The sequence below is a fragment of the Leishmania infantum genome, chromosome 13 (assembly GCF_000002875.2).
Source record: "Leishmania infantum JPCM5 genome chromosome 13".
Taxonomy (NCBI): domain Eukaryota; phylum Euglenozoa; class Kinetoplastea; order Trypanosomatida; family Trypanosomatidae; genus Leishmania; species Leishmania infantum.
The window spans coordinates 367798-390417 of NC_009397.2; the positions used below are offsets into that span (position 1 = coordinate 367798).

Here is a 22620-nt window from a genome sequence, read left to right on the forward strand (position 1 = left end):
AGCATCGAGACACGCACACATATACACGCTCGCTTAAAGCACAGCTTTCAATGCAGCTGAGTGGCTTTGCGGTACAGTATCGGGTCCATGTCTGCCGGTACCACGGAGTCGATGTAGGCCCGATACCGCGCGTCGTCCGCCTCCTGCTGGGCCTGCTGCTGCCGAAACTCTTCACGACGAGCCTCGACGGCGCGGCGCGCGTTCTCGCGCTTCTCGGCGGCCTGCAGTTTCTGAATGCGCTCAATTCGCAACGCCTCGGCGCGACGGGCGGCGGCCTCCTCGGCCTCCTTTGCCCTCAGCTGCTCCGGGTAGCGACGCATCTCCTCTGCGTACGCTTTCTCTTCGGCCTTGTTGAGAAAGCCCGCGGCAGTCGTGGCAGCGGCGTGTCGTCGTGAGCTGCTCCCGTCGGCGCCGTCGCCGCTGCCGACAACATCACCTCGCGCCTCCGCCGCCTTCTGTTCCTCCATCTCTAGCCGCTGCTGCTCCATCTCGAGGCGATATTCGTGCTGCTTCTCCTGCTGCTTCACGTCGCTGTCGTAGAGCTTCTGCAGGAAGCTCTCCCTCTTCTCAAACACATCCTGCGTGCGATACGTCGGCAGGTTCTCTTGCTTTGCCTGGTCAAGGTACTGCTGCAGGCTTGCCTTCTTTCGCTCTTCGAACGCCGCCAGCTTCTTCTGCTGGCGTTCAATGACCCAGCGCTTGATGCTGTCGACTTTCTCCTCCTCGGCCCGCAGCGCGGCCTCGTCCTTGACATTTTCGGCCACACGAGTCTGCAGCTTCTCCGACTTGGTCAGCGCGGGACGGCTGTGCGCCTTATTGTAGGCGCCGTTCTCAAGCTCTCGAGCACGACGCTGCGCTTCTTCTTCCTGCTGCTCGGCACGCTCCTCGGCGGCCTCTTGATCGACGTGCTTACGGTCCTGCTGCTGCACCGCACGCTCCTGTCTTCGTTGATCGATCTGGTAGAGCACAGTTTCTAAGTTGGCGTTTTTCTCTTCGACGTTGCGCTGGCGTGCTTTGAGTTTCTTGTGCAGCTCCTCGGCCTGGTCGCCCCACAGCTGCAGCTGCAACTCGCGCTGAGCGTTCGCGTTCTGCGCCTCGTCCTCGCGCTTGAGCATCTGCTTGTAGGCCACCTGCTCCTTGCGAGCCTTCAGTGCTTCGTGCAGCATGTTCATCGAGCGCAGATGGCGTCCGCGCGGGTCTTCCTTGAGGTGTTCCAGCTCTTGGCGCGCAATGACGGCTTTGTGCTCCTCCTCGAGCTGCTTCGCGTAGAGCTCGTCGAGCACCTTCTGACGCGCCTCCGCGGCATCCTTGGCGTCTTGCTGTGCCTGGACGAATTGATCATGGCGTGCCTCGATCGTGTCGGTCCAGCCGGCCGCGCGAGTCTTGGACAGCTCGCGGCGACGGTCTTCCTCCTGCTTCCGGGTGTCGCGCTGCTGCTGTTCCGCCGCCTGCGACCCGGTGTAGGCAAGACGTTGGAAAAAGGCAAGTTCGCGGTCGCTAAGGATGCCGACGCGCGTCATGTCGAGACCACCGGCGACAGCATTGCCATTGCCGATCCGGCGAAGCGGATCCTTGCGAGCGCGCGTGGAGGACATGGACGTCGTCGCCGCCGCGGCAGCAACCGTGCCCGGTGGCCTCGGCATTTTTAATGACAACACTTGAAAGGCCGTCGTCGCGAGTCTCGCCACAACTCCTCAGGTGTGGTCTGGGAAGGAAAGGGGGGGGGCGACTCGGCGACTCAGACGTGTACTGCGATGCACACCCTTTTTTCCCAGATCGATGACAGAAGGCCGAGGAGCGTCAGAGCAGCGAGAGCGCGAGAGAGGGAGAGGGAGGGACAGTCCTCTCCCAGAAACGAAAAATTTAGCGTTTTGCGCGGATACTTCGGTATGTGTGACCGTGTACCCACGAGCGCATACTCAAGCAATGATCGGGCGGGAAATGGGGAGGGGTGCCCAACTAAGCCGAGCATGCAAGCAAGAGAGGGGCAGGCAGAGAGGGAAGGGATCTGTGTGTGTGTGTGTGTGTGGATGGGCATGCTTGCAAGTTCATGCTTCATGGCGTGCCCTCGGGGAGGCGGCGAGGGAGGGGGAGGGGGGTCGAAACAGAGCAGAGGGAGAGAGAGGGAAAAGGAAAGGGGCGGCACAAGAGAGGGGCGACAGCAGACAGAGGTGTGCGTGTGTGTGTGGGAGGGGGATGGTTTTGGCTAGTCGGAGAAGCATCGACTCCGCTCACTTCTCCGTCACTGCCCACGCCTTGCCCTGTCTGTTTCTGTGCCTGTGTGCTTGTGCTCAATCACCCCTCCTCCTCTGCCCACACCGACCCTCGAGCTCCCTTTTTTTTTCGCGCGTTCATCGAGCTGGCCACCGTCGAATGGTCATCAGAGGCCGTCTCCTTCTCTGTGTGACACGCACACACACACACACATACACATACACATGCATAGGTGTATATGCATGCCGCTGGAGTTAAAGAGCACCACAGCCCCCTACCCCTCCCCTCTTTTAGCGTTGGTCTTCGGTCCTTGCGATCGCTTGATGGCGCCATTCATTTTCACTTCGTGATTTCGCACGGCAGCGACACACACCGGCACACACACACACACACACACACGTAGGCACAACAACACGAGAGAGGGAGAGGCACAGAGGATCACTACACTGACGAACACTTGCCGATTCTTGAGATCATGGTGAGCGCGCAGGCCGCCCACGGACGAATTCAGATCATTCCTGCACGGACGCGATGAGCGGCTGAGCGTCGTCTCTGCTACGGCATGCCCACAGCGCCGTCGTCCTCCCCGGCCGCCGCCGCTACGGAGGCAGTTCCCAGCACGTTCGTGTCGGCCGGATTGAATTTGAGGAGCAGGTCCGTCATGTCCACGTGGGTGAGCATCATGCGGCGGCAGCAGAAACGCTCTAGGTGGAAGACGTTCATCGCGTCCTCCTCGGAGACGCCTTGGCTGACAAGGTCAAGGTAGAGAAGATACTTGTCGGCAATGACATTGCCGCACGTGAAGCAGCGCACGGGGATGATCATTGTTGGAAAGGGACTGGGAGGGGGACGAGGGGGCACAAGGCGTTGGGAGGTAGAAGGCCCGGTGCCGCGAAGCCGACGAGCAGACGCGCGTGAGGAGCAGAGCAACAACAAAAGAAAAGGATGAGGTCGAGGAAGGGCGAGAGTGTGCAAGTACGCAACGCCGTGTTACTCACTCCTACCGTCTTGAGAGCGGTACCTCGTGTCGATGCAAGGGCTTTAGGGCAGCAGCCGCACCCACAGAGACAACAAGGGATGGGTATGGGGAAGAGATGAGGTGCTTTTGCCTCATCACGCTTCTCATGATCGCGACGGGAGGGGGGGTGCGATGTGTGATGTGTTTCAGTGCTTGTTCGCGGAGGGCACTCAAACACACACGTCGCGGCCGCGCCTCACCACGGTGGAACGCGCGTCTGCACGGCTTATCCACCGCACCAGCTCACCCCGAATCCACCGGCAGCATCCAATCATCTGCGTGCTGCTTGACTGGCTTTTCGCTTTTTTTTTGTAGCACACCGACAAGGACGACTGGCATTGCTTCTGCTCCTCCACTTCCCAGATGAAGCCGGCGACGCTGACTAGGAGACACGCACGCGGGAGAGATCGAAAGCAAGGCAGGGAGGAGTGGGAAAGGGGGAGGGAGCGCGAGGAAGTTAGAAGACGAGCTGCCCGTCTCAGCCGCCCTGGTCTCTCACACTAACACACACCTCATACCTTCCATCTCTGCCCCCGTCTCTGCCTCTCTCACGGTCACACAGCTCCGCCAGGACGCAGGACAGTGCAGATGCGGCGGCTGTACAACGGAACCGAGGAATACTATACAGCAACGGCAGCAGCAACACACAGACAGATACAGTGGGCCCCTTCCGTCCATCAACCAACAGTGAGAACCCACGATACGGTTGGAGCGGGAATCCGGCATGCGCCCCTCGCCCCACGGTACCACTACAAAGAACTACAATGCAGGAAAGAACAAAATAGGAAAGCGCTAGCACAAAACACGTTCGCTTCTGCCGTTGATAAGATGTTGCCCTAGTGGGCTATCTGCACACATGCAGCCACACCCGTCGACTCGGTTGTGGGTAAGCACACCCACTGCGATATCGGCCTCGCCAACTCGGCCGAGGACCTTCCCTACCACTCGCCCCTCGCCTGTACTTCACCGCGCGTGCGACTGGAACCACGGCCGCACGTCGACCAGCAGCTCCAGCACGCCAATCACAACCTCCACAAAGACCAGCCAAATCACAATCCACTCCAGTCGCGCGCCATGCCGTTGCGAGAAGTCCTCGGCCAGCATGGACAAGATCTCGTTCGCCGCATCCAGCTTGTTGTCCAGCGCCTCGACCCGCTCGCTGATCTCGTACTCCTCTTTGGTCGCTTGAAAGACCGGCTTCAGATACGAGTTCTCCCAGAAGAAGTCCGGCTCATCCAGCAAGTCAGAGCCGCTCTTCAGCATGAGTCGGTACGATAGAACCTCACCACGCAGCTGCAGCAGACGCCGTTCCGTGATGCTGACGGCGCCCTTCTCCCGCAGCTCGCGCGGCAGCGGTGAGCAGCTGTCAGCCAGCTCCTGTACCTGCAGCTCGATGTAGTCGATCTTGGCAGACTGCGCAAGTGCGTGCGAAGCGCACAGCATCAGCACGCTGCCCGTCGCCAACTCGCCGCGCCTGTACGGGATGACGAAGTGGTCGAAACGCAGGCGCGCTTTGAAGTTGTCGTCCACCTCCAGCGTGTCGCGAGCGACGAGGTTGAAGGTGCACCACACCGGGTAGTTCTCGTTCACGAGCTGCGTCGTGTAGCGGTTGGTCATGCAGTGGCCGATCGCGCTGTGTGGCAGCATGTAGTCGTTCTCCACAATCTTGAAGTACCGCTGGTCGAAGCCCCACCAGACAACGGCGCCGTAAGGGAAAACGAAGAGGTCAAAGTAATGCATGACGCTGTTGCTCGAGTTCGGCGTCGCCGCGGCAGCTTCACCTCCTTCACCAACCTGCGCGAGGGTACTGTTTACGGCTGCCTTACTCCTCGTGTTGCTCCCCAACGCACCGTAGCCCTGAGAGGAGGCGGAGGTAGACTCGCCGAAGCGCTGGGCGGCAGCTGCGACGGCCCCCCGTTCGAGAAGCGGGGGCGGTGGCGGGATGCTGCCGGTATCCTCGCCGTGCACGACTAGATCGCCGCTGCGCTGCGCCGCCGGTGCGTGACGCGAGCGTTGGCGATCGCGTTGTGCGGCCGGCGCGTTCGCTCTGTCGCCTGCGTTCGCCTCGACGTTCACGAAGGATGGCTGCGCGAAGCGCACGTGCAGGACATCGAAGTCGAACTTTGTGTAGTACCCCTGCGCACGGTAGTAGGCCTCCAGCTTGCCCAGGTGCAACTCGTCCGCGACGCAGATGTAGCCGACACGGCCGACGGGACCCGGGTAGCTCGCCGCGTCCTCCAGGCCGCGCTGGCCTGGCTTGGTCCACGTTCCGCCCGCGCGGCGGCGTGTTAAGAGAGCGACGCTGCAGTGTGCGGTAGCGAGGCCGGAGTCCGACCGATAGCCACTCGCGACGGCGTTGCCACCACCGCCGCGGTAGCTGTGGCGGCTGTTCGATCGATGCTGACGGTACCCAGCAATAAGTGGCGTTGGTCCAACACGACCGCCGCGGACGCCACCGCCAACTACGTCCACGTCACTCAGCGCCAGCAGCGCTGCCTCATCATCGTCTTCGAGGTTGTCCTTTGGCGCCAGCAGCGACCGCACGATCTGCTGCTCCGCGTCGTACTGGGCAAACCGACTCCGCGCAAGCAGGTCAAGAAGATGCTGATACTGCTCCTCGCCCTCAACGCCGAGGATAGAGGCGATTTGCGAGACGCGCAGCGTTGTGCAACGCCCCGAAGGGCGCAAGAGCTCCACGAGCTGTCTCTGCAGCTTGCTGGATGACTCCGTTTCGCTGTCCATGATTGCGTAGTCACAGTGGCGTGTGTCTCTGCGTGTGAGGGGGCAGGGAGGTGGTGGAGGGTGTGTATGGGAGCAGCGCGAGATCTGCAGCGCGAGTGCGACACGCGTTCAAAGCAACACCGGAAGCGCCACAGCAGGCATATGCGCGAGGCAGAGCTGTAGAGATGCGCCGGTGCAGCAGGGCGAGAAGTGGTGTGGGTGGGTGGGGCGGGGGGGGGCGAGGGGCTCGCTTCGCGTCACGGCCGCCGCGCTCACTGAATCGATAAAGCCGCAGAGAACGGAAAGAAGAGGATGGTGGTGGGGTTGCGAGAACGGCTAGCAAAACATTAAAGCACTGCAAGGCGAGTGCTTGGGGTGCTTCGACCCTGTGTGAGCTGCCCGCGGTGTGTGTCTGTGCCTGTGTCTGTGTGTCTGTGTGTGTGTGTGTGTGTGAGGGAGAAAGTTGGCGGGGGATGGCTGCTATAATTGATGGAGCGATGAGGTGATTGGATGCAATAAAGATAGGGAGGGGGTCGGGGCAGGCGGGCGTTCCCAGAGGAAGTTGGGTGAGGGACGAGGGGAGGGGAGATGGAGACGGAGAGGGCAGGGCACCAGCCGAACGACGAAGAAGGTGCACACACCGGCACAGCCTCCGTTGTACCCCTCTCTGACTGGGGGACGAGATGAAAGGACATCAAGTCCACATAAGGCAGAATCCGATGATTCGGAATGATGGCACTGTAAGACCGGCGAGCACACACGGGCACGCAAACACATGCGGGCACATCCGCACGAGTGCGTATCGTCTGTGTATGCGTGTGTACCTCTGCATGCGTGCCACGTGTATCCCGTTACCACGGCTGTGGGTTTCTTCGCTTCGGCCTTTGACCTACATTTGCGTGTGCGGTATCATTTTCCGTGTGCAACAGGCTCACACGTGTGTGTGTGTGTGTCCGCACCTTGCTAGGGCGGACATCTACGGGAAGTGCCGTGTAAAGACACGAACACGAATACGAGCACTGGCATACACACACACACACACGTTCAAGCGCGCATCTTGAGAAGCGGAAGGGGGGGGGAAGAAAGGTTGGGCCGGAGGTGGGCGGCAGAACGTGTCGAGCGCCGTCTTGGCAGCTCTCACCTCCCCACCCCGAGAACTCCAAGATGACTCTCTTGCGCTTCACGGCTGTGAAATGAGGGACGCGATGAACGGCGCCACGGCGTCGGTGAACTCCTTCGGCTTCTCGTAATGCACAAAGTGCCCGGCGCCGGGCACCTCCACCTGCGTTGCGTTGGAGAAGAAGCGCGAAATGTGCTGGCGGTGATCCGGCTCGTTGTAAGGCGACTTACCACCAAAGACGAACATGACAGGAAGCGTGCACAGCCGCGGCGCGGCAGCCGAGGGCGCTTGCCCCATCGTCGTTGCCGACGACGTAAACCAGCGAGTGATGGATGGCTGGAAGCTGCCGTAGTCGCCGGCGAGGACCGGCAGATTGCACTTCCACTGCGCCGACTTCGACTTGTCTTTAGGATCAAGGACGATGTTCGTTGCCACAAAATCGCGCATTTCCTGGTCAGCCATGCCGACCCGGATCAGCTCCGCCGTTGCGTCCTTGTAGCTGTGAATCCCGTCCAGCCGCACCTGCGTCATGCGCTCGAGCGTCTCCTTGACGTTGTCAGCGCAGCTGCGCTGTTCACCCAGCCGCATTGTTGGCGTCACGTCCACAATGACAGCACCAGCAACGCGGCCCAGCAGCGGGATGCGGGAAGCATTACCGTTGCCCGTTGATGGTGAGGAGGACGCACCACGGTTATTGAAGAGCACTTCCGCGATGGGCTGCGAGGAAGCGAAGCCAAACTCCTCGTTCACGGCACGCATTCCAGCAATGCACTGACGACGGTACTCCGCCGGCCACGCCCCGTATGACGAAGCCGAGCCCGCGTCGTCGCAGTGATCAGCCCACGATGTCAGCAGCCGATCTTCGTTGGCGCGCCGCAACAGCGCGCCCATCACCGACAAGCCGCCCATGCTGTGCCCAATCAAGATCGCGTTCCGTGTCGTGCACGAGGCTGGGTCACGAAAGGCGCGGCCCAGCTCCTGCTGTTCGCGCAGCACCAGCGCTTCGAGATCGGATGCAAGCGCCGCGTTTGTGTGGTCACTACTGTGCGCACTGCTGCCGTGGTTGCGCATGTCCACCGCGATCGCGCGCCGGAGCTTGTCTTTGAGAGCAGAGTGCTCGACAAGGTGGCGCGAGGCGGTTGCCCAGTTGCCCGAATTGCCAAGGAGACCGTGGGCCACGTACAGCTGACTCGCCGCTGTTGAACACACCGTATTGGCGCTGAACACCTTCTTCGCCAGTTTTATCGGGCGCACGTCGGCCCCCCGTTGCATTATGCAGGGATGTGTGTGTGTGTGTGTGTGTGTGTGTGTGTGTGTCGTGAACACTTCCTTTCCTCCGCCAGCGTGAGAGGGAGGGAGAGACAAGAGGAGGCTTAAGGCGTAGAGGAGCGAGGAAGGGCCGTGCCACCAGCGGCGCGCACGCATGGTCCGGTGATCGAAAGTACGGAGAGGCGTGCACGACCGTGCCGCTGAACACTGAGCCGCACGCCTCAAGGTGGTGGTATGGCGGTACGGTGTGCATACGTTTTCGGTTTGGTGCGCACGAGACTGCCCGGACACCCACCCTTCCACAGCTTTCCTGTCTTGCCTGGGCGGGGACGCGGGCAGAGCTTGGATGAGGTGGGATTGACATCGACACACCCACAACCGTGCGGAGAAGGCCTAAGCAGGAAATTCGAGTGGCAACGTGAGCGAACCGCAATGGCATAGATGAGCCAATGGAAGGAGACGGGGAGGGGAGGAGGTGGTGGGGTTCAAGGCAGATGAGACAACAGAGCAGAGGGCCCTCGGCGGACGTCTGCATTCACTGCCCATGGCCAGCCTTCACCGCAGTCTGGCTGCGTCGTCGCTGCCGTCGCGCACCTCTCGGGAATGGACAGGCACCGCAACATGAGTTCCCTGTCGAGCAGAAGGAGGGGATTGGGTGGGGGGAGGGTGAAAAGAGCACGGGGCGGCTGAGGTGTCCTTGCTTGGCGGTATGTGCGCACGCTTGCGCATGCAGATACGGAAAGAGAAAGAGAGACCCAGAGGGGGAGGAGAATGAAGGCAGCAGCGAAGATGGGAGAAATGATAGAGACGGGGAGGGGCCTGCGACTAAGCCGGGGAAGCGCAGACATGTGCGCGGAGGCGCAGGGCTAAGTACGCAAGTAAGCGAGGTGGCGCCTTTTCTTGCCCTCCCTCTTTCCTTTGGGTCTCTCCGCAGATAGCCAACCTGAAGATGGCTGATAAGCAAGCAAACACCCCCGAAAAAAAAAGCTATTCCCACGTGGCACGTACCGCAAAGCATGCACGGCGGGCACACACACATACACACAGAGAGGAAGCCATAATCAGCCAACAATGCCCAGAAGTCCAGAAAGAGGAGAAAAGAGGCGGGGAGTAGCACATGCTAGCCCCCTTTTCACGCACACGCATGCAGAGGTCTGCAGCCGTCCGCTGCCTACCTGCGCGAACACCATCGCATGCCCTCCGCTGATTGCTTCTCATCCGCCCCATCACAGCTCAAACCGCTCAGACGCGCTCTTTCCTCCGAAGAGGTTGGCGCGCAGATTGCGGAAGTTAAAGTCGTCGCTTGGCGACCGATCTGCCTTGGCGAAGTAGTACGGGTCCTCCTCCCACCGCTCGTAGCGACGCGCATCGTTGTAGCCCACGTCGTACGCCTCGAGCAGTTCATCCTTGCGCACGTCGCCGCCCACCAGCGGAGCGAAGGCCATAAGCACCTGCTTGGGAAAGGAAAAATGGGTGTTGCCAACGTACCCGTGGCGACCAAACATGATATTGTGCCGTGCTTGGTTCTTGTTGTAGCGGTAGCCAGCGTAGCCGTGGATGTAAACGTGCCGGCAGTACTGGTCGAGCTCGCTACTGAGCGACATCATTGTGCCGCGCAGTACGTTGTCCGCGCCCCGAAACACACACGGCTTCTGCGTGTTTGGCGCGGTCGCTGCGATGATGTTCTGCGCCAGGTCATCGAAGTCGGTCCACTCCGCAATGTGGTGACCAAAATAGACGTTCTCCTTGGCCTGTGCCATGTATCCCGGGTCCTTGTTCGAAAAGCCGATCGTCAAGGCGAGGCGGCCCTTCACCAAGTCGACGGCGTTCTTTGGAAGGAGCTGATTGATGCCGGCTGCCATAGTCTCGATCCGCTTCTCCTCGTCCGTGACAATGAACCTGTTGTTCACAATGAAGTCACGGACACGCTCGAGATTGACGGCTCGCGGCCCGCACGCCAGCGCCACTGCCGGCAACACTCCTGACCCCGCGCCCAGCAGGAAGCTGTTGGCCAGGAGCTCCTTCTTCTCTTGCTGCAGGTACAGCGCGACGCCGAGTGCGTACGTGACGAGGAAGCCGCAGCCACCAAAACTAAGCACGGCCTTTGGCACCGGCTTGCCCACCTCGAGCAGCTGCGGCGTCTTGGCACGCACCTTCTTCGCCCACTCCCGCGGATCGGTAGGCGGCATTTTCTTTGTCTCTTCGAGAGGAGGACCCGGCGGATGTTACCTGACGTGCGCGCACTCGGATCCGTGTCCTCGCAACGCAGACGCAGATGCACAGCCCTCCTAGGACAAGGCAGTGGAGGGGGGAGGAGAAGGGGAGGGGGAGGGGGAGGGGGGCAGAGTTGGTGTGTAGCAAGAGCGCAGGCTCGAACCGCGCTCACGGACACTGGGCACACGCACACGTGTGTGCGCACGCGGTACGCTTGCAGACCAAGAGCGATAGAGAGACATAGGAGCGTCATCCGGCGATGTGCGTCGTCTTTCCTTGTCGCTGAGAAGTGTTGCCTTTTGATCGCTTCATTGCGTTCCAGAGCATCTGCGGAGGAGGTGACGCGCTCGCGCGCGTGGAAGGTCCTGCGCAGCTCGACCTGTACATCTGTAAGGGCGCCGTGAGCGCCTGTGTATGACAATCCTCGTGTGACCGCATGACGAAGTGCCGTGCACCTGCGCGCATGACACTCGCCACAGGGAGGCAAAGAGCGAAAAAGGAAAACTGCCGTCACCGCCGTCTTTCGTCACGTGCGCACGTCAGCGAGCTCACGAGGAAGACGTGAAGGCTGACGGGAGAGTGAAGTCATCATGAGAGGAATCAAAGAAAAGAGAAAGGGACAGTGGGGACAGGTAGAGGGGAGGGCTGCCCCCCCCTCCCCGTGCACCTCATATGCCGCTGACATCGTTTTCATCACTACCGTGGCCGTCAACATCACATCGTCACGGTATCCACGAACTCGTAGTAGTTCACTCGGCCCGTATTGTTCGGGTCGATGGCCGCCATGAGGCGATCGATCTCTTCCTTATCGAGTTTCTTCGACCCGTACGTCGCCAGGGCGTGGGCCAGGACACTAGTTGACACGAAACCTTCTGGCATGTCAGGGGACTCGAAGAGCTGGAAGGCGTTGCGAAGCTGCTTGGCGGTGTACTCGGACTGCACGCGGCGTGCCATCATGGTGGCAAACTGCGGGAAAGTCACCATGCGCGCCGATGCTGCCGCGGCCGTCGCTTCGGAGGACGCATTGATGTCGCTGTGGGAGTTGTTCACAACGCTACCGTCATGGGGTGCGGCAGCGGCGATGAAGGAGGGCGGGAGCGGCAAGGACGACGCCGAAGGGGACCCGGCACTCGCCTTCGTGATGGATGGCAAGCTGCAAGTTTCCTCAAACACCTCTTCTAGCTCCTGTTCGGTTGGTTTCAGGTGCAGAGCTGCCATGAGCTTGCGCAGCTCCTGGAGCGAGATGACGCCGGATTGGTCGGAGTCGATGAGGTCGAAAATCTCCTTCAGCTCCTTCTGCTCTGTCTCGGAGAGTTTCTGCATTGTGGCGCCGCTGTGCGCGTGTGTGGGCGGAGGGAAGAAAGAGGGATGAGGGAGCGAGGGGGTGGGATGGAGGGGGGGGGGACGTGGCCAGCGGGATGACGAAGAGAAGCGCACGTCTGCTTCTGCGGTCGAGGGAGAAGAAGCGTCCACTTGAAGAAGAGCGAGCGAGAGAGGGGGAAATCTAGTCGAGCGTGCATGTGGCGGCGGTGGCGTTGGCAGGGCGTGGTGGGCGACGGGGAGGGGGAGTACAGCTAGAAGCGAGGAAAGCGTTAAGGCATCGTGTATGCTACGCGCATCCACGCACGCAGACACCCGTGCGTGTAGCGAAGAGAAGCAGCGGGAGGAGAGGGAGAGGGAAGGAAGGGGTGGCGGTTGCATGGGCGCAGCAGCTCCTCCGCCGGCGCTGGTCTGAACTCGCTTTCTCGTGCCCTTTCCAGCGCCATCGGAGACACTCGATCACTGCTTGTTAACACTTCTCCTCAGCCATTCTTGTCGTTTCGCCCCCTCCACTCCCTCTCCCACCTGGTCAGCGGCAACTGCGGCATGTCTTTTTCTGCTCCGTTTCTTCGCTTCGTCTTGTTACCTGGTTTAGCGTGTGTGTGTGTGTGTGTGTGCGACGAAGCGTGCACACACACACACAGAGACGTATACGCAGAATAAGAAATGGGCGATCGTGGCTGTACGCTGCTGGCAGGGGCACGCGGAGTCCTTTGCTCTCTTTCATCGCGCTGCACGCGTGTCAGAGTGTTTGCTTCAGCGTTGCGGCAAGCTGCATCCACTGCGCCAGCCAGCCAACGTACTCCTCCTGCTCCAAAAAGAACTGCATCTGACACACGTACTCGGCCACTTCGTTGGTGATGCCGACGTTCATCATGATGTACTCGCTCAGCGCCTCGCGCAGTTCCTTGGACAGCTCCGTGATGTAGGGGCCGGCGTAGGCAAACGTCCGTGCGTACTCGCCGCTGCGATCGAACTGCGAGGTCAGCACGCGGGCTGAGTTGAAGGACGACACCGTCCGTGGAGCCGCGGCCGCTGGCGTGGCCGGGGTCGGCTCCGGGGCGTCAAAGACGTTCACTGGCGAGGCGGCACTCACCGTGGACGGTTGGGCCTTCCTCTCCAAAGAGCTACTGCCCCGCCGCTGCGATGGCTTGTGGAAAGAAACGTCCATGGGCAGGCGGCGCAGCATCTCCAGATAGAGCGGCTCGCCTTTGCCGAAGACGGCGTGCTCCTCCAGTGCACGCGCCAGCTTGTGCGACACAAACTGCAATGAGCGCACGCGCAGCTCGCCATTCACATACGCAAGGCGCAAAAACATGCAGCGTCCTTCGTCCCACACCTCCTGCTGTCCTTCCAGCGTCGTCGCCAGCAGCGGCGACGAACGTGACGCCGCCGCCGCCGCCGCGGCTTTCGGTCGCTCTTTGCGGATCAAAACGTCGAACCGCGTCCACTCGCAGATGCCGACGCGTGGGTTGTACAGCGTCAAATCGAGGCTGCGGAACGGAGCGAAGAGGGTGATGTGCATGTCGGAGCGGGCGTAGCGCACGGCATCTCTGCGGCGACTGCCGCCGTGCTGACGACAGTCACCCTCATCCCCCGCCGGGCTATTCCGCTGCGGCGCAGCTTGTCCGTCCTGCGCTGCCGTGTAGCGGCCCCGGCGCAACACCCACATCTCCCTCTCCGCTGCGGCGTCGTCACGTTTGGCGGAGCGCGGTGGACGTCCACCGCCTGTGACGAGATCGTGTACGCTGCGGTACCGCGGTACCATGTCTGACGCGGGCAGCGGTGAGTCGCCATTATCGTTCGCCCTCCTGCCGACGGCTCGGCTGTCCACGTAGCAGCCCTTCTTCAGGCGCGACATGGTAAAGTAGCTCGAGCCGGTTGTGTGCAAAACGCGCCACCCACTCGGCGCAAGCGGTGGCACGGCCGCCACGCCGTCCTTCATGTCCCGCGCCACCTCGGCGCGCAGCTCCTCTTGCACGACGTCAGCCAGTTCGGTGCATTGTGCGAAGAGCCGGCGTCGCTGATCGAGAGCAGCGCGCTCGCTTACTGCGGTAGGGTCCGACTGCGGCGGCAGCGGGTCAGGCGATGCCGTGGCCGAGAAGGCGCTCGATGACGAAGGTGGCGCATCCCATCCCGCGTCCTGGAAAGGAAGAAATTTTACGCTGCCCCATGCCGCCGCGTCGTCTTCTTCTGCGGCTTCCCTCTCATCCTGCCTGTCGGATAGTCGCTCTGCCACGTCGCCGAGGATGCGGTCAGCGTGGCCACTGCCGCCGCCGCTACCACGCCGCCACCCCTCTCCATCGTGCAGCCCAGAGGAATAGCGGCGAGTCGAAGCGGTGATCGCGGATATCGATAGCTTCAAGTTCATGGCACAATTCGATACGCCGCTAGTCACATTCTTGGTGCCATGCCGTCGGCATGGCAGGACTGACCGAGACAGATTTTTAGCGCAGGGCGTACAGGACCACTCCACCGCCTGCCGACGCCTGTGCTCCAACGCTGCCCGCTGTGCGCACCAAAGGAGGCGAGAACGGCGAGCTTCAGCGACATGAGCGCCACAGCAGCACTGCACGACTGCTGTGCGCTGCATTCATGTGGGAACTGTGAGCCAAACCACACACACACACACACGAAGAGACTAACCCAAAAATTGTGCAAGAGCTCCCGGCACAACGCGCCTACGCAGCGCAGGCTCTTGTTCCTGTGTCTCTCTCTGTGTGCTTGAGAGAGAGAGGGAGGGGAAGGCGGGGGAACGGTATAATGGGCGCACGCAAGCCTGCCCATCCCCCCGAAAAAGGGGAGGGATGGAGTGGGGGCGGTCAGATCGCGTGAGCGAGGGGAAGGAAGAGAAGGATTTCCTAACACAGCGAGCGGGCGCAGCCTGCGGAGCGCGATGGACAAGAGGATGCCGCCGCGCAGCAGTGCATGCACACCCATACCGACGTGAACCGGACGGACTCTTGAGCACGGCTCAAACCACCACAGACGAACCCGCAAAGACCTTCGCCAGCACTTGCGAGGAGGGATTGTGACAGACCGTAGAATGGGATGGGGGGAGGTTGGATGGGATGAAGCGGTGCTCAACTTGTAGAAGGTGCAGGTGAGGCGACGAAAAGGCGTGCGAGGCGCTTTATTGTGTTGGCTCTATGGCTCATCCCGTACTTCTGGGATACTCTCAGATACATGACGCACAGGCACGCAAAGACACGCGAGGAGCAGTCAATCAATACCCCCTCTCCCCCTAAACACACCAAACACCGCCCCCTCACCCTTTTTGCTGCGTGGGTACCAAACAAGGATGGCACAGCTCATCGGAGGAGAGGGGGAGGAGAGAAGTGGGAAAGGGGTGCGCGTTGTTTTCGTTCCTTCTTTGATGTGGGACCCTCTGCCTTCCCACACCCCACCCCTCCCTTTCTCGCAGCTTCTGGTTTACATCGACGACAACGCCAGCATACAGACACAGCACAACACACGCACACATGCATATGCACAAGTACACCGACAGCGGCACCAAGGACGAAGGGCATCACGAGCGAGCGGCGAGGAGAGGGAGCGGTAAGGAGGTCGAGGGTGGCGGTGGCGGCGGCTGGAGGGGAAGAGAGTAGGAAAAGAAAAAAAGCAGCGACGAGAACAGTGCGTCGCATACGTGCTCAACGCGCACGGGATGCACGCCCGCCGTGCGCCAACACTCTCCTGCCAGTCTCCTCCCTCCCTCTATTCACTCATTCCACCTTGCTTCACCCTTACACCTTTTGCCGCACTACCGCCACCTCTCCTGTGTTCCCCCCCGCTGCATGGCGGCAACGTCGACGCCGACGCAGCCTAGTCGTTCTTCAAGAAGTACACCGTCACCAAGCAGTGAAACGAGTCGTTCTCGAAGGGGACGTGCACCATGCCGTCCTTTGTATTGTCCCAGAGGCTAATGAACCCGACAGAAAGCGCGGCACCGGTGCGCTGCATGAACACGCACGTGACAATGTACTTGTACGGTTTCTTGAGCTCCGCGAGCTCCGTCAGGATCGAGTTCACAATGTCCTCTACCCAGCCATCTACCTTGGCGGGGTTCCACTGTTCGCCCGCTAGTTTTGTGCGCAACAAGTTGCTTATATCCTCTTGGATGCTTTCACTGCTCAAGGTGCTGTTCTGTTCGAGGTTGTCCTCGGGCTCGTAGTCCGCCATGGTGGCTTGAGAGCAAGGAGGGCGGGGCGGGGCTTGGTGATGGATGATAACGATGGTGAGCGCTTCACCACGGGGTTCTGCTTAGTGTTACGGCGGTGCCGCAGAGGGCACGCGGGTAGCCGAGGTGGAGACGAAGAATGGGAGGAGGGTGTACCAACGAAAAAGCTACACGAGCCATTTGGGGGCGGGGCACTCACTTGTGCGCCGACAGGCATTAACACGTCGGCGTCGTCCATAGACACACACACACACGCAGCTACAGACATGCTCAGAGAGGAAGAGAGGCGCTGGATATATGGAAGCGACGAAGGCGGCTCCCGCCATGCCCTCTTCCCATCACCGAATTCACGGATGTACAATAAAGTCGCCGCTGCCGCCCTCCTCCTCAGCACAGCATCAACGCCATCGCATCCCGTGTAGGAGAGGGAGGGGAGGGGGGGCGAGTGTGTAGGGAAGAGCAGCCGATGACATATCTCAATCGCTGCTCCACCCCCTGCTTTCTGCAAGTACTTCAGTGTGGACGCCTGCGCGTTTCTGTTTTCCATGCATCATGCGTTCTTCTCTTCCTTTCCTTTGTGCATCTTGTGCGCTGCTTGCTTGCTAAGTGTACATGGCAGGGCCACTGGGGCGGCGGCAGCGGCGGCTGAGTGAGGACGACGACGACGAGGGAGTTAAGAAAGAAAAAAGGCGTGTGCGTGGGAGACGGCGGCGTTCCATACAGCGAGGAGAAACAGAGAGCGAGCGGGCGCCCACACGCAGACGTGCTCACACACGCGCGTTGGTGCACGTGTGGGCAATTTCATCTCTTTCAATTGTGTGCGTCGCCCTTCTTTTCGTTTCGGAGCACATGCCCGGGGGACGTAAGGAAAGGGGTTAAGGGGCAGGGAGGCCGCGAACCTACACGCACACACACAAACATCTCTGCAAGTTTGTGTGTGTGTGCGTGTGTGTGTGTGTGCGTGCATCACCGGCAGCGCTGCAACTTCCATCCTCAGCAGCCTCGGCAGAAGGGCGGCGCCACGCAGCAATCGCGCATCCTCACCGACCCAAGACAACAACGCGAGGGATAGTCAGAGCGGCATTTTTGTGTAAGCATGCATGTATGCAGGGAGTGAGCTGCCACAGTGGAGCGGGGGCCAGCACACACCTTCTGCAGCAGCGACCTCCCCCCATCCGCTACACAACTTGCAAACACCATAAGGCTGCCGTATTGCAGTGCTAAGGCTCCCTCCCTCTCTCTCCCCCGCTATCTCGGGCATACTCCCTCCTCCCCTAACGTTTTTTTTTTGCGTGGGTGCGCTTGTCTTCGCCTTCACACTCCGCCGCCTTGGGAGCACGAGCGGGCAATCCTACTGGAGAACATCTCACTTGAGACGCTAGGCGCCGATATAAGAGTGGCTGCGGCGCTCGCAGCAGGAGAGAGGGCGCGTGGTGGCCAAGAGAGGGGGAGGGGGCAGGAAGACACACACACACACACAAACGCACACACACACGCACCGCAAGAGATGGAGAGCAAACCACCAGAAGTAACAGTGAACACGCGAAGCATGCAGCGGCTCGCGCACAACGACGTTATCCACCGCAGCTAAACAACAACGAAGGAACAACACCAAAAGAAATGGGGTAGTGCGGTTGCTACGCTGCAGGCCCATACACATACACACACACACACACAAGCGCGTCCAAGGCGCACACTACACATCTGTTCTCGCCGTCCACCCCCTTTCGTTTTCCAGTTCACTTTGCGAAGGGGCGGTGGCATTCTCAACCCGCCACCGCCCCCTCCCCCCCTCCCTCTACACTCACCTTCTCTCACTTACTCGCGCTCTTGATTCTCTGCCCACCACCACCGCCCTCCTCCCCGGGCTGCTGCAGCTCGCAGTGAAGCGCGCACTGACACTGTAGTGTTGAAAGGCGAGGAAAGAGTGAAAGGGGGAGGGAGGGAGGGAGGGATAGTGCTATCCTGTCCTTCTGCTACGGCTGCTTTTTATAAGCAAGCCCCCGCCCGCCAACCTGCTCGTTGCCACGCTTCTGAAGCGTCCACCTCGTCGCTATCCCTGCGTTTTTTTTTTGTTTCTCAGCCCACACAGTTACCTTTAACCGTCGGCGCACATCCCTTCAGGGTTTTGTTCTGCTGGTGGCCTTCTCTGCCTTCCAAGCACTCCCTCTTCTTCTCCCTTCTACCCATTCCGAGCCCCCACAGACGCACCAGACACACACACACACATATACATGAGAGCTGGAGTGACCAGTGTGCGTGCGTAGAGGCTACAACGGTACTCAACGACTCGGCCTCTTTCGCATAGACGGGAGGAAGAGGCAAGGGAGACGATAGAGGCTGCTGCAGCACGCGCACACCCACACGCACGCACATTCCCTTATTCAGGTAGAGAGGTGCGCGTGAAATAGAGGTGCGTAGGAGAGAGGAAGAAGGGGGAGGAGGGCCATGTAGAGAGGACCGCAGCAAGAGGGATACCTGCAGCGATGGTGGTGGCGGTGGATGGTGGGCGCTAGTGCAGTTTTGCTGCTTCTCCCGTTGCAGAGGAGTCTTTCTCATTCACGCACAAGGACGTATACAGCTTCAACATCTTGTTTGTCGGCATGTGTGTGTCTGTCTGTGCTGGAGAACCTGCCGTGAGGTGTGCCAGCGCAGGGGTCGTCGTCTTTTGCGGCTGCCCTCGATGGGTACTAATCTCTCTGTCTCTCTCGCTTCCGGGTGGCCGCTCCCCTCTGCGAGGCTGCCGCTGGCTACGCCCCGCTGTTACCGGGAACGCTCCCACGTCTCCGCCATCCGTGCCGACGCCCCTAACTCCTTTGCAGAGCCCGAGCAACAACACAGAATCAAGCGGCGTTACTGCCGGAGGTAGATGATGTCGTCTCCGTTCGGCCCGTTGCCGATCGAGAGGATCTTGCAGTTGGTGAAGTACTCGATGGTGGAAAGAAGCTCGCACACGCCGCGCGGCAGCGGTGCGTTGCGGCGGCGCTTCGCCGCGGCGATCGGGTTGTCGCGCCAGCCGTCGATCAACTTTACAATCGGATGGCAGTGGTAGAGAGCAGGCTCGCTCGGCACCGGATCGCCGGCGCGGATGATGTCGCCGTTCTTGTACACGTGCCCATTCACGTCCACCTGCTTGCCCTCTGGGTTGTAGTAGACGTAGGCGATGGTCACGCCGACCTTATCGTACTCGTCTCCGCGGTCGAGGGCGGAGATGGTAAGGTACGGACCTTGGATGCTGTTCACCTCGTGCTGAAGGACGCAGTCGAAGAAGCCGCACACGCGCGGCTTCTTCGTGACGGCGCCGCATTCGCCGTGGTGCTGTGCCGAAGCGATAGCCATGGCGACGCCGATGTTGTACTTGCCGGTCTCGTCCGAGTACTCTACCGGGGCCATGATGCCGTTGTGCCTCGCCTTGTCATTGCTGTGTGGGAAGCCGTCGCGGAAGAGCGTGCGCTGCACAGCCTCGAAGTTGGCACACGTCTCCGACGGCAAGTCGCGCAGCGTCTTGATGTTCTGGGCACTGAAGTAGTCCTGCGGGACGAAGCTGCTGGGGCAGGCACCAATGCCGACCCGGCTGGACCCCGGCGCCTTGTGCACGTTCAGCACGACAGATTTGAACTTCTGGAAGTTCAGCTGGGAGGCCGCCAGTAGCCCGGCCGCCGTTGTGTCTGCCGACGTCGTGCTCTCCCAGAACTTTGTGCGCGCGTTGCTAAGCCAGTACGACTGCGGGCCCTCGAGCAACACTTTCTCGCCACGCAGCACCGCCGCATGCAGCTCGTAGGTGACATCGCAGCGAGCGGGGAAGTCCGGGTTGTGCCGCACACGGTCGCGATACAGCTTCACGAGGAACTCGACCTTGTCCTTCGCCTGCGCGAACGCAATGACGTAGTCAGGCACGCGCACAACGCCGTCGCTGTTCTCTTCGCGGCAGAGGCGCACTACGTCGGCGTCCGAGAGGTTCTTCACCTTGAGCAGACCAAGGTACGTGTCCATGTCCTTCTCCAGCCGCTTGCGCAGCGTCTCGTCGTCGTTGAAGATGTGGTCCAGGCGGATGCCACGCTTCATTACTTTGCTGCCGTGAACGGGCGCCATGCCCTTCAGCGTTGACGAGTTCGCCGCTGAGCCGAGCAGATCCAGAAGCTTGTGGTACGGCGTTACAATGCATACATTGCCGATGAAGAGGCGGTCGCGGTAGTCGATACCGGCGTCGATCAGCTGAATAATCTCCTTCTCCATGAAGCTGACGGGGTCCATGACGCACTCGGGTCCGATGTAGTTTCTCTTGCCAGGCAACAGCAGACCGGACGGTGCGAGGTTGAAGACGAACTTGCGGCCGGCCTTGTCGTAGACGGTGTGGCCGGCGTTCTCGCCGCTGTTTACGCGCGCGATGCACGTGCAGAGCGGGTGGTGGGCCACCGCATCCACGGTCTTGCCCTTGCCCTCGTCGCCGAAAAAGGCGCCGGCCACCATGATCACGTCGTGTGCCTCGATAATGCGGTAGAGCGAGTCCTTGAGCGACGTCTCCGCGTACTCTTTCACGCGGCGCGGCTCTTGCAGCTCCGCCAAAGGCCGCAGCGAGCGCAACGCCTCATAGACAGTTTTCTGGCGCTCATTGGTGTAAAAGGTGTAGCCAGACGCCGTTATGGCGTTGCGTTTCGACCTGCCGCTGCTGCTGCTGGCGTTCGCGGTGTACGGCGCCACGCTCAACGACTTCTGCGAACCATGCGGCGGCTCGTCGTCTATCATCTCCACCTCAACCTCGACGCTTGGCTCCCGGAAGGGGGCCTGCTGCTGGTGCCAAGCGTCCGCTTCATCATTCACGTAGTAGGCCTCCTGTGGGACAGGATCGTGGTGCGTGGACGCGAGCTTCGAGCCCGCTGCTGGCGACGGCGATAGCGGCCGACCGGCGGTGGTGCTCGGGCTCAGTGCATTCGACACGCCGGGCGAGGAGTTGTTGTAGCGCCCACCGTAGCGGCGAACCGGCATCTCCGCTCAAAGAGAGGGAAGGGGGAGGTGGTGGTGGTGGTGGTGGTGGTGCTTCTTTTCCGAAGCACGAAAAAAAGATTTGAGGGACAAGGAGGGAAACAAACGACGCACGTGCGGGTGCTGGAGAGAAAGGCGAGACACAGGGGAAAGGAATGGTGCGACGCGGGAAGGAGGGTGCGGAGGTGCCAGAGGGAGGTAGGGAGGCTGGTGTATAAAGGGGTAAGTGTAAGAAAAAAAGGAGGGAAAGAAAGGATGAGGAAGTGAAGAAGCTCTGGCGAGCTGTTCCAGATGTGGCCGTGTGTTTGGGTAGGGTGGTGGTGGTGGCAGTGACGTTGCCGACTGCTTTTCGAGCCTAAACTCTGCAGTGCTGGGCGTGTTTGCGGGCATGAAGGCATTTAGCGAAGAGAGAGAGACGTGAAGAGTTGATAAGGCTGAAGAGGGCGGAACGTCCACATCGAAGGTCATCCCGCGAGGTGAGGGGGATGTGCGAGATAAGCTCGCTGCCGCCGTGGATACGAAATCGGTACTCTTTTTCAACGGCAGAGGTGAAAGGGAGATATGCCTGGGGGCTGGATGTTGAGAGGATCAGCTCTGTAGTGACAGCTCCGAGCGAAGGGGTGAGAGCGACGGAGAGAGGGAGGACAAGCGAGCTCTACGAGATGATGAATGCCCACTGCGGCTCCACAGCGAAAGTTCCAAACAACAACAAAATGTACATTTCACGAACCGAATGTGCCACATGTGCGTGTATGCATATATATATATATATAGATAGGTATGACGCGCGTAAACTGCACTGCCGTATAAAAATACACTCCACGGGCCTCTAAGTCCGACCCTGTCACAGCCCCCCACCCCCCGACTGCGTGGTGCGAAGCAGCAGCAGCAGCAGCAGCCGAAGCACACGCCGGTAGAGCAGTGCGCCGACTCCGTCATCGGAGCACGGCCCCAGCCCCAAACGCTGCCCACCCGCCCCCTGAGCGGGTCGCCTCACAGCCGCTCCCATTGTGCCGGCCGCCACGCGGTGCACCCGCCCCATCGGGGGGGGGCACTCGGGCCTCCCCACACCAGCGGTGGGCACGATGAGGGCCGGGGGTGGGACACGCTCGAGTCGTGATGACATCTCGCCCATCATGTGGATGGCACAGACGTGTTCACGGTCGCAGGTTGCTCCGACGCCACGCCATCCACGGGCCTCACCGCCACCACGCGCAGCGATGTATCGTGCAGACCTCCTTTGCGTCGCAGGCACTGGACCCTGTCACTGCCAGAAGTGGATCGGCACGGGCATGGACAAGGGGGCCGACTGGCTTTCCCAGAGATAGTGGGGGCATTGGACACTAACACCGCACACGGAGGCGTCTCCCCGTCCATCAGAGGGATGGGGGAATCAATCGTCTGAAGAAAGTTACAAAAGCGAAGGCGTGTGTGCGTGGAGGCGCTGATGATTTTATTGTCCTCCGCACCAGATGGAAAGGCAGAGCAGGGAGGAGGTGGCTGCACATGCATGCATGCTATGAGGGCGACTGACGATGGCGCGTCGCTCGTGCCTTCGCCGTCGTGCACGCCGCAGTGCAG

General features: G+C 60.7%; 9 protein-coding genes across 9 annotated transcripts; all 9 read right to left on the minus strand.

Moving 5' to 3' along the window:
- Positions 1–47: 47 nt before the first annotated feature.
- Positions 48–1595, minus strand: LINJ_13_1010 (conserved hypothetical protein; the record flags this gene model as incomplete). Its single annotated transcript, XM_001464093.1, has 1 exon — positions 48–1595. One exon carries the CDS (start codon positions 1593–1595, stop codon positions 48–50), a length of 1548 nt encoding a protein of 515 aa, XP_001464130.1.
- A 1174-nt stretch (positions 1596–2769) lies between these two features.
- LINJ_13_1020 (putative DNA-directed RNA polymerase ii 8.2 Kd polypeptide) lies at positions 2770–3039 on the minus strand (the record flags this gene model as incomplete). The annotated part of the gene is made up of 1 exon (XM_001464094.1): positions 2770–3039. The coding sequence occupies one exon, from the start codon at positions 3037–3039 to the stop codon at positions 2770–2772; it is 270 nt and encodes an 89-aa protein (XP_001464131.1).
- A 1156-nt stretch (positions 3040–4195) lies between these two features.
- On the minus strand, positions 4196–5974 carry LINJ_13_1030 (conserved hypothetical protein; the record flags this gene model as incomplete). Its single annotated transcript, XM_001464095.1, has 1 exon — positions 4196–5974. The coding sequence occupies one exon, from the start codon at positions 5972–5974 to the stop codon at positions 4196–4198; it is 1779 nt and encodes a 592-aa protein (XP_001464132.1).
- Positions 5975–7133: 1159 nt separating this feature from the next.
- On the minus strand, positions 7134–8345 carry LINJ_13_1040 (conserved hypothetical protein; the record flags this gene model as incomplete). The annotated part of the gene is made up of 1 exon (XM_001464096.1): positions 7134–8345. One exon carries the CDS (start codon positions 8343–8345, stop codon positions 7134–7136), a length of 1212 nt encoding a protein of 403 aa, XP_001464133.1.
- Positions 8346–9568: 1223 nt separating this feature from the next.
- Positions 9569–10531, minus strand: LINJ_13_1050 (conserved hypothetical protein; the record flags this gene model as incomplete). Its single annotated transcript, XM_001464097.1, has 1 exon — positions 9569–10531. One exon carries the CDS (start codon positions 10529–10531, stop codon positions 9569–9571), a length of 963 nt encoding a protein of 320 aa, XP_001464134.1.
- Positions 10532–11270: 739 nt separating this feature from the next.
- LINJ_13_1060 (putative calmodulin) lies at positions 11271–11879 on the minus strand (the record flags this gene model as incomplete). The annotated part of the gene is made up of 1 exon (XM_001464098.1): positions 11271–11879. The coding sequence occupies one exon, from the start codon at positions 11877–11879 to the stop codon at positions 11271–11273; it is 609 nt and encodes a 202-aa protein (XP_001464135.1).
- A 739-nt stretch (positions 11880–12618) lies between these two features.
- Positions 12619–14247, minus strand: LINJ_13_1070 (conserved hypothetical protein; the record flags this gene model as incomplete). The annotated part of the gene is made up of 1 exon (XM_001464099.1): positions 12619–14247. The coding sequence occupies one exon, from the start codon at positions 14245–14247 to the stop codon at positions 12619–12621; it is 1629 nt and encodes a 542-aa protein (XP_001464136.1).
- A 1454-nt stretch (positions 14248–15701) lies between these two features.
- LINJ_13_1080 (outer arm dynein-like protein) lies at positions 15702–16058 on the minus strand (the record flags this gene model as incomplete). The annotated part of the gene is made up of 1 exon (XM_001464100.1): positions 15702–16058. One exon carries the CDS (start codon positions 16056–16058, stop codon positions 15702–15704), a length of 357 nt encoding a protein of 118 aa, XP_001464137.1.
- Positions 16059–18909: 2851 nt separating this feature from the next.
- On the minus strand, positions 18910–21042 carry LINJ_13_1090 (putative adenylosuccinate synthetase; the record flags this gene model as incomplete). The annotated part of the gene is made up of 1 exon (XM_001464101.1): positions 18910–21042. One exon carries the CDS (start codon positions 21040–21042, stop codon positions 18910–18912), a length of 2133 nt encoding a protein of 710 aa, XP_001464138.1.
- Positions 21043–22620: the final 1578 nt, after the last annotated feature.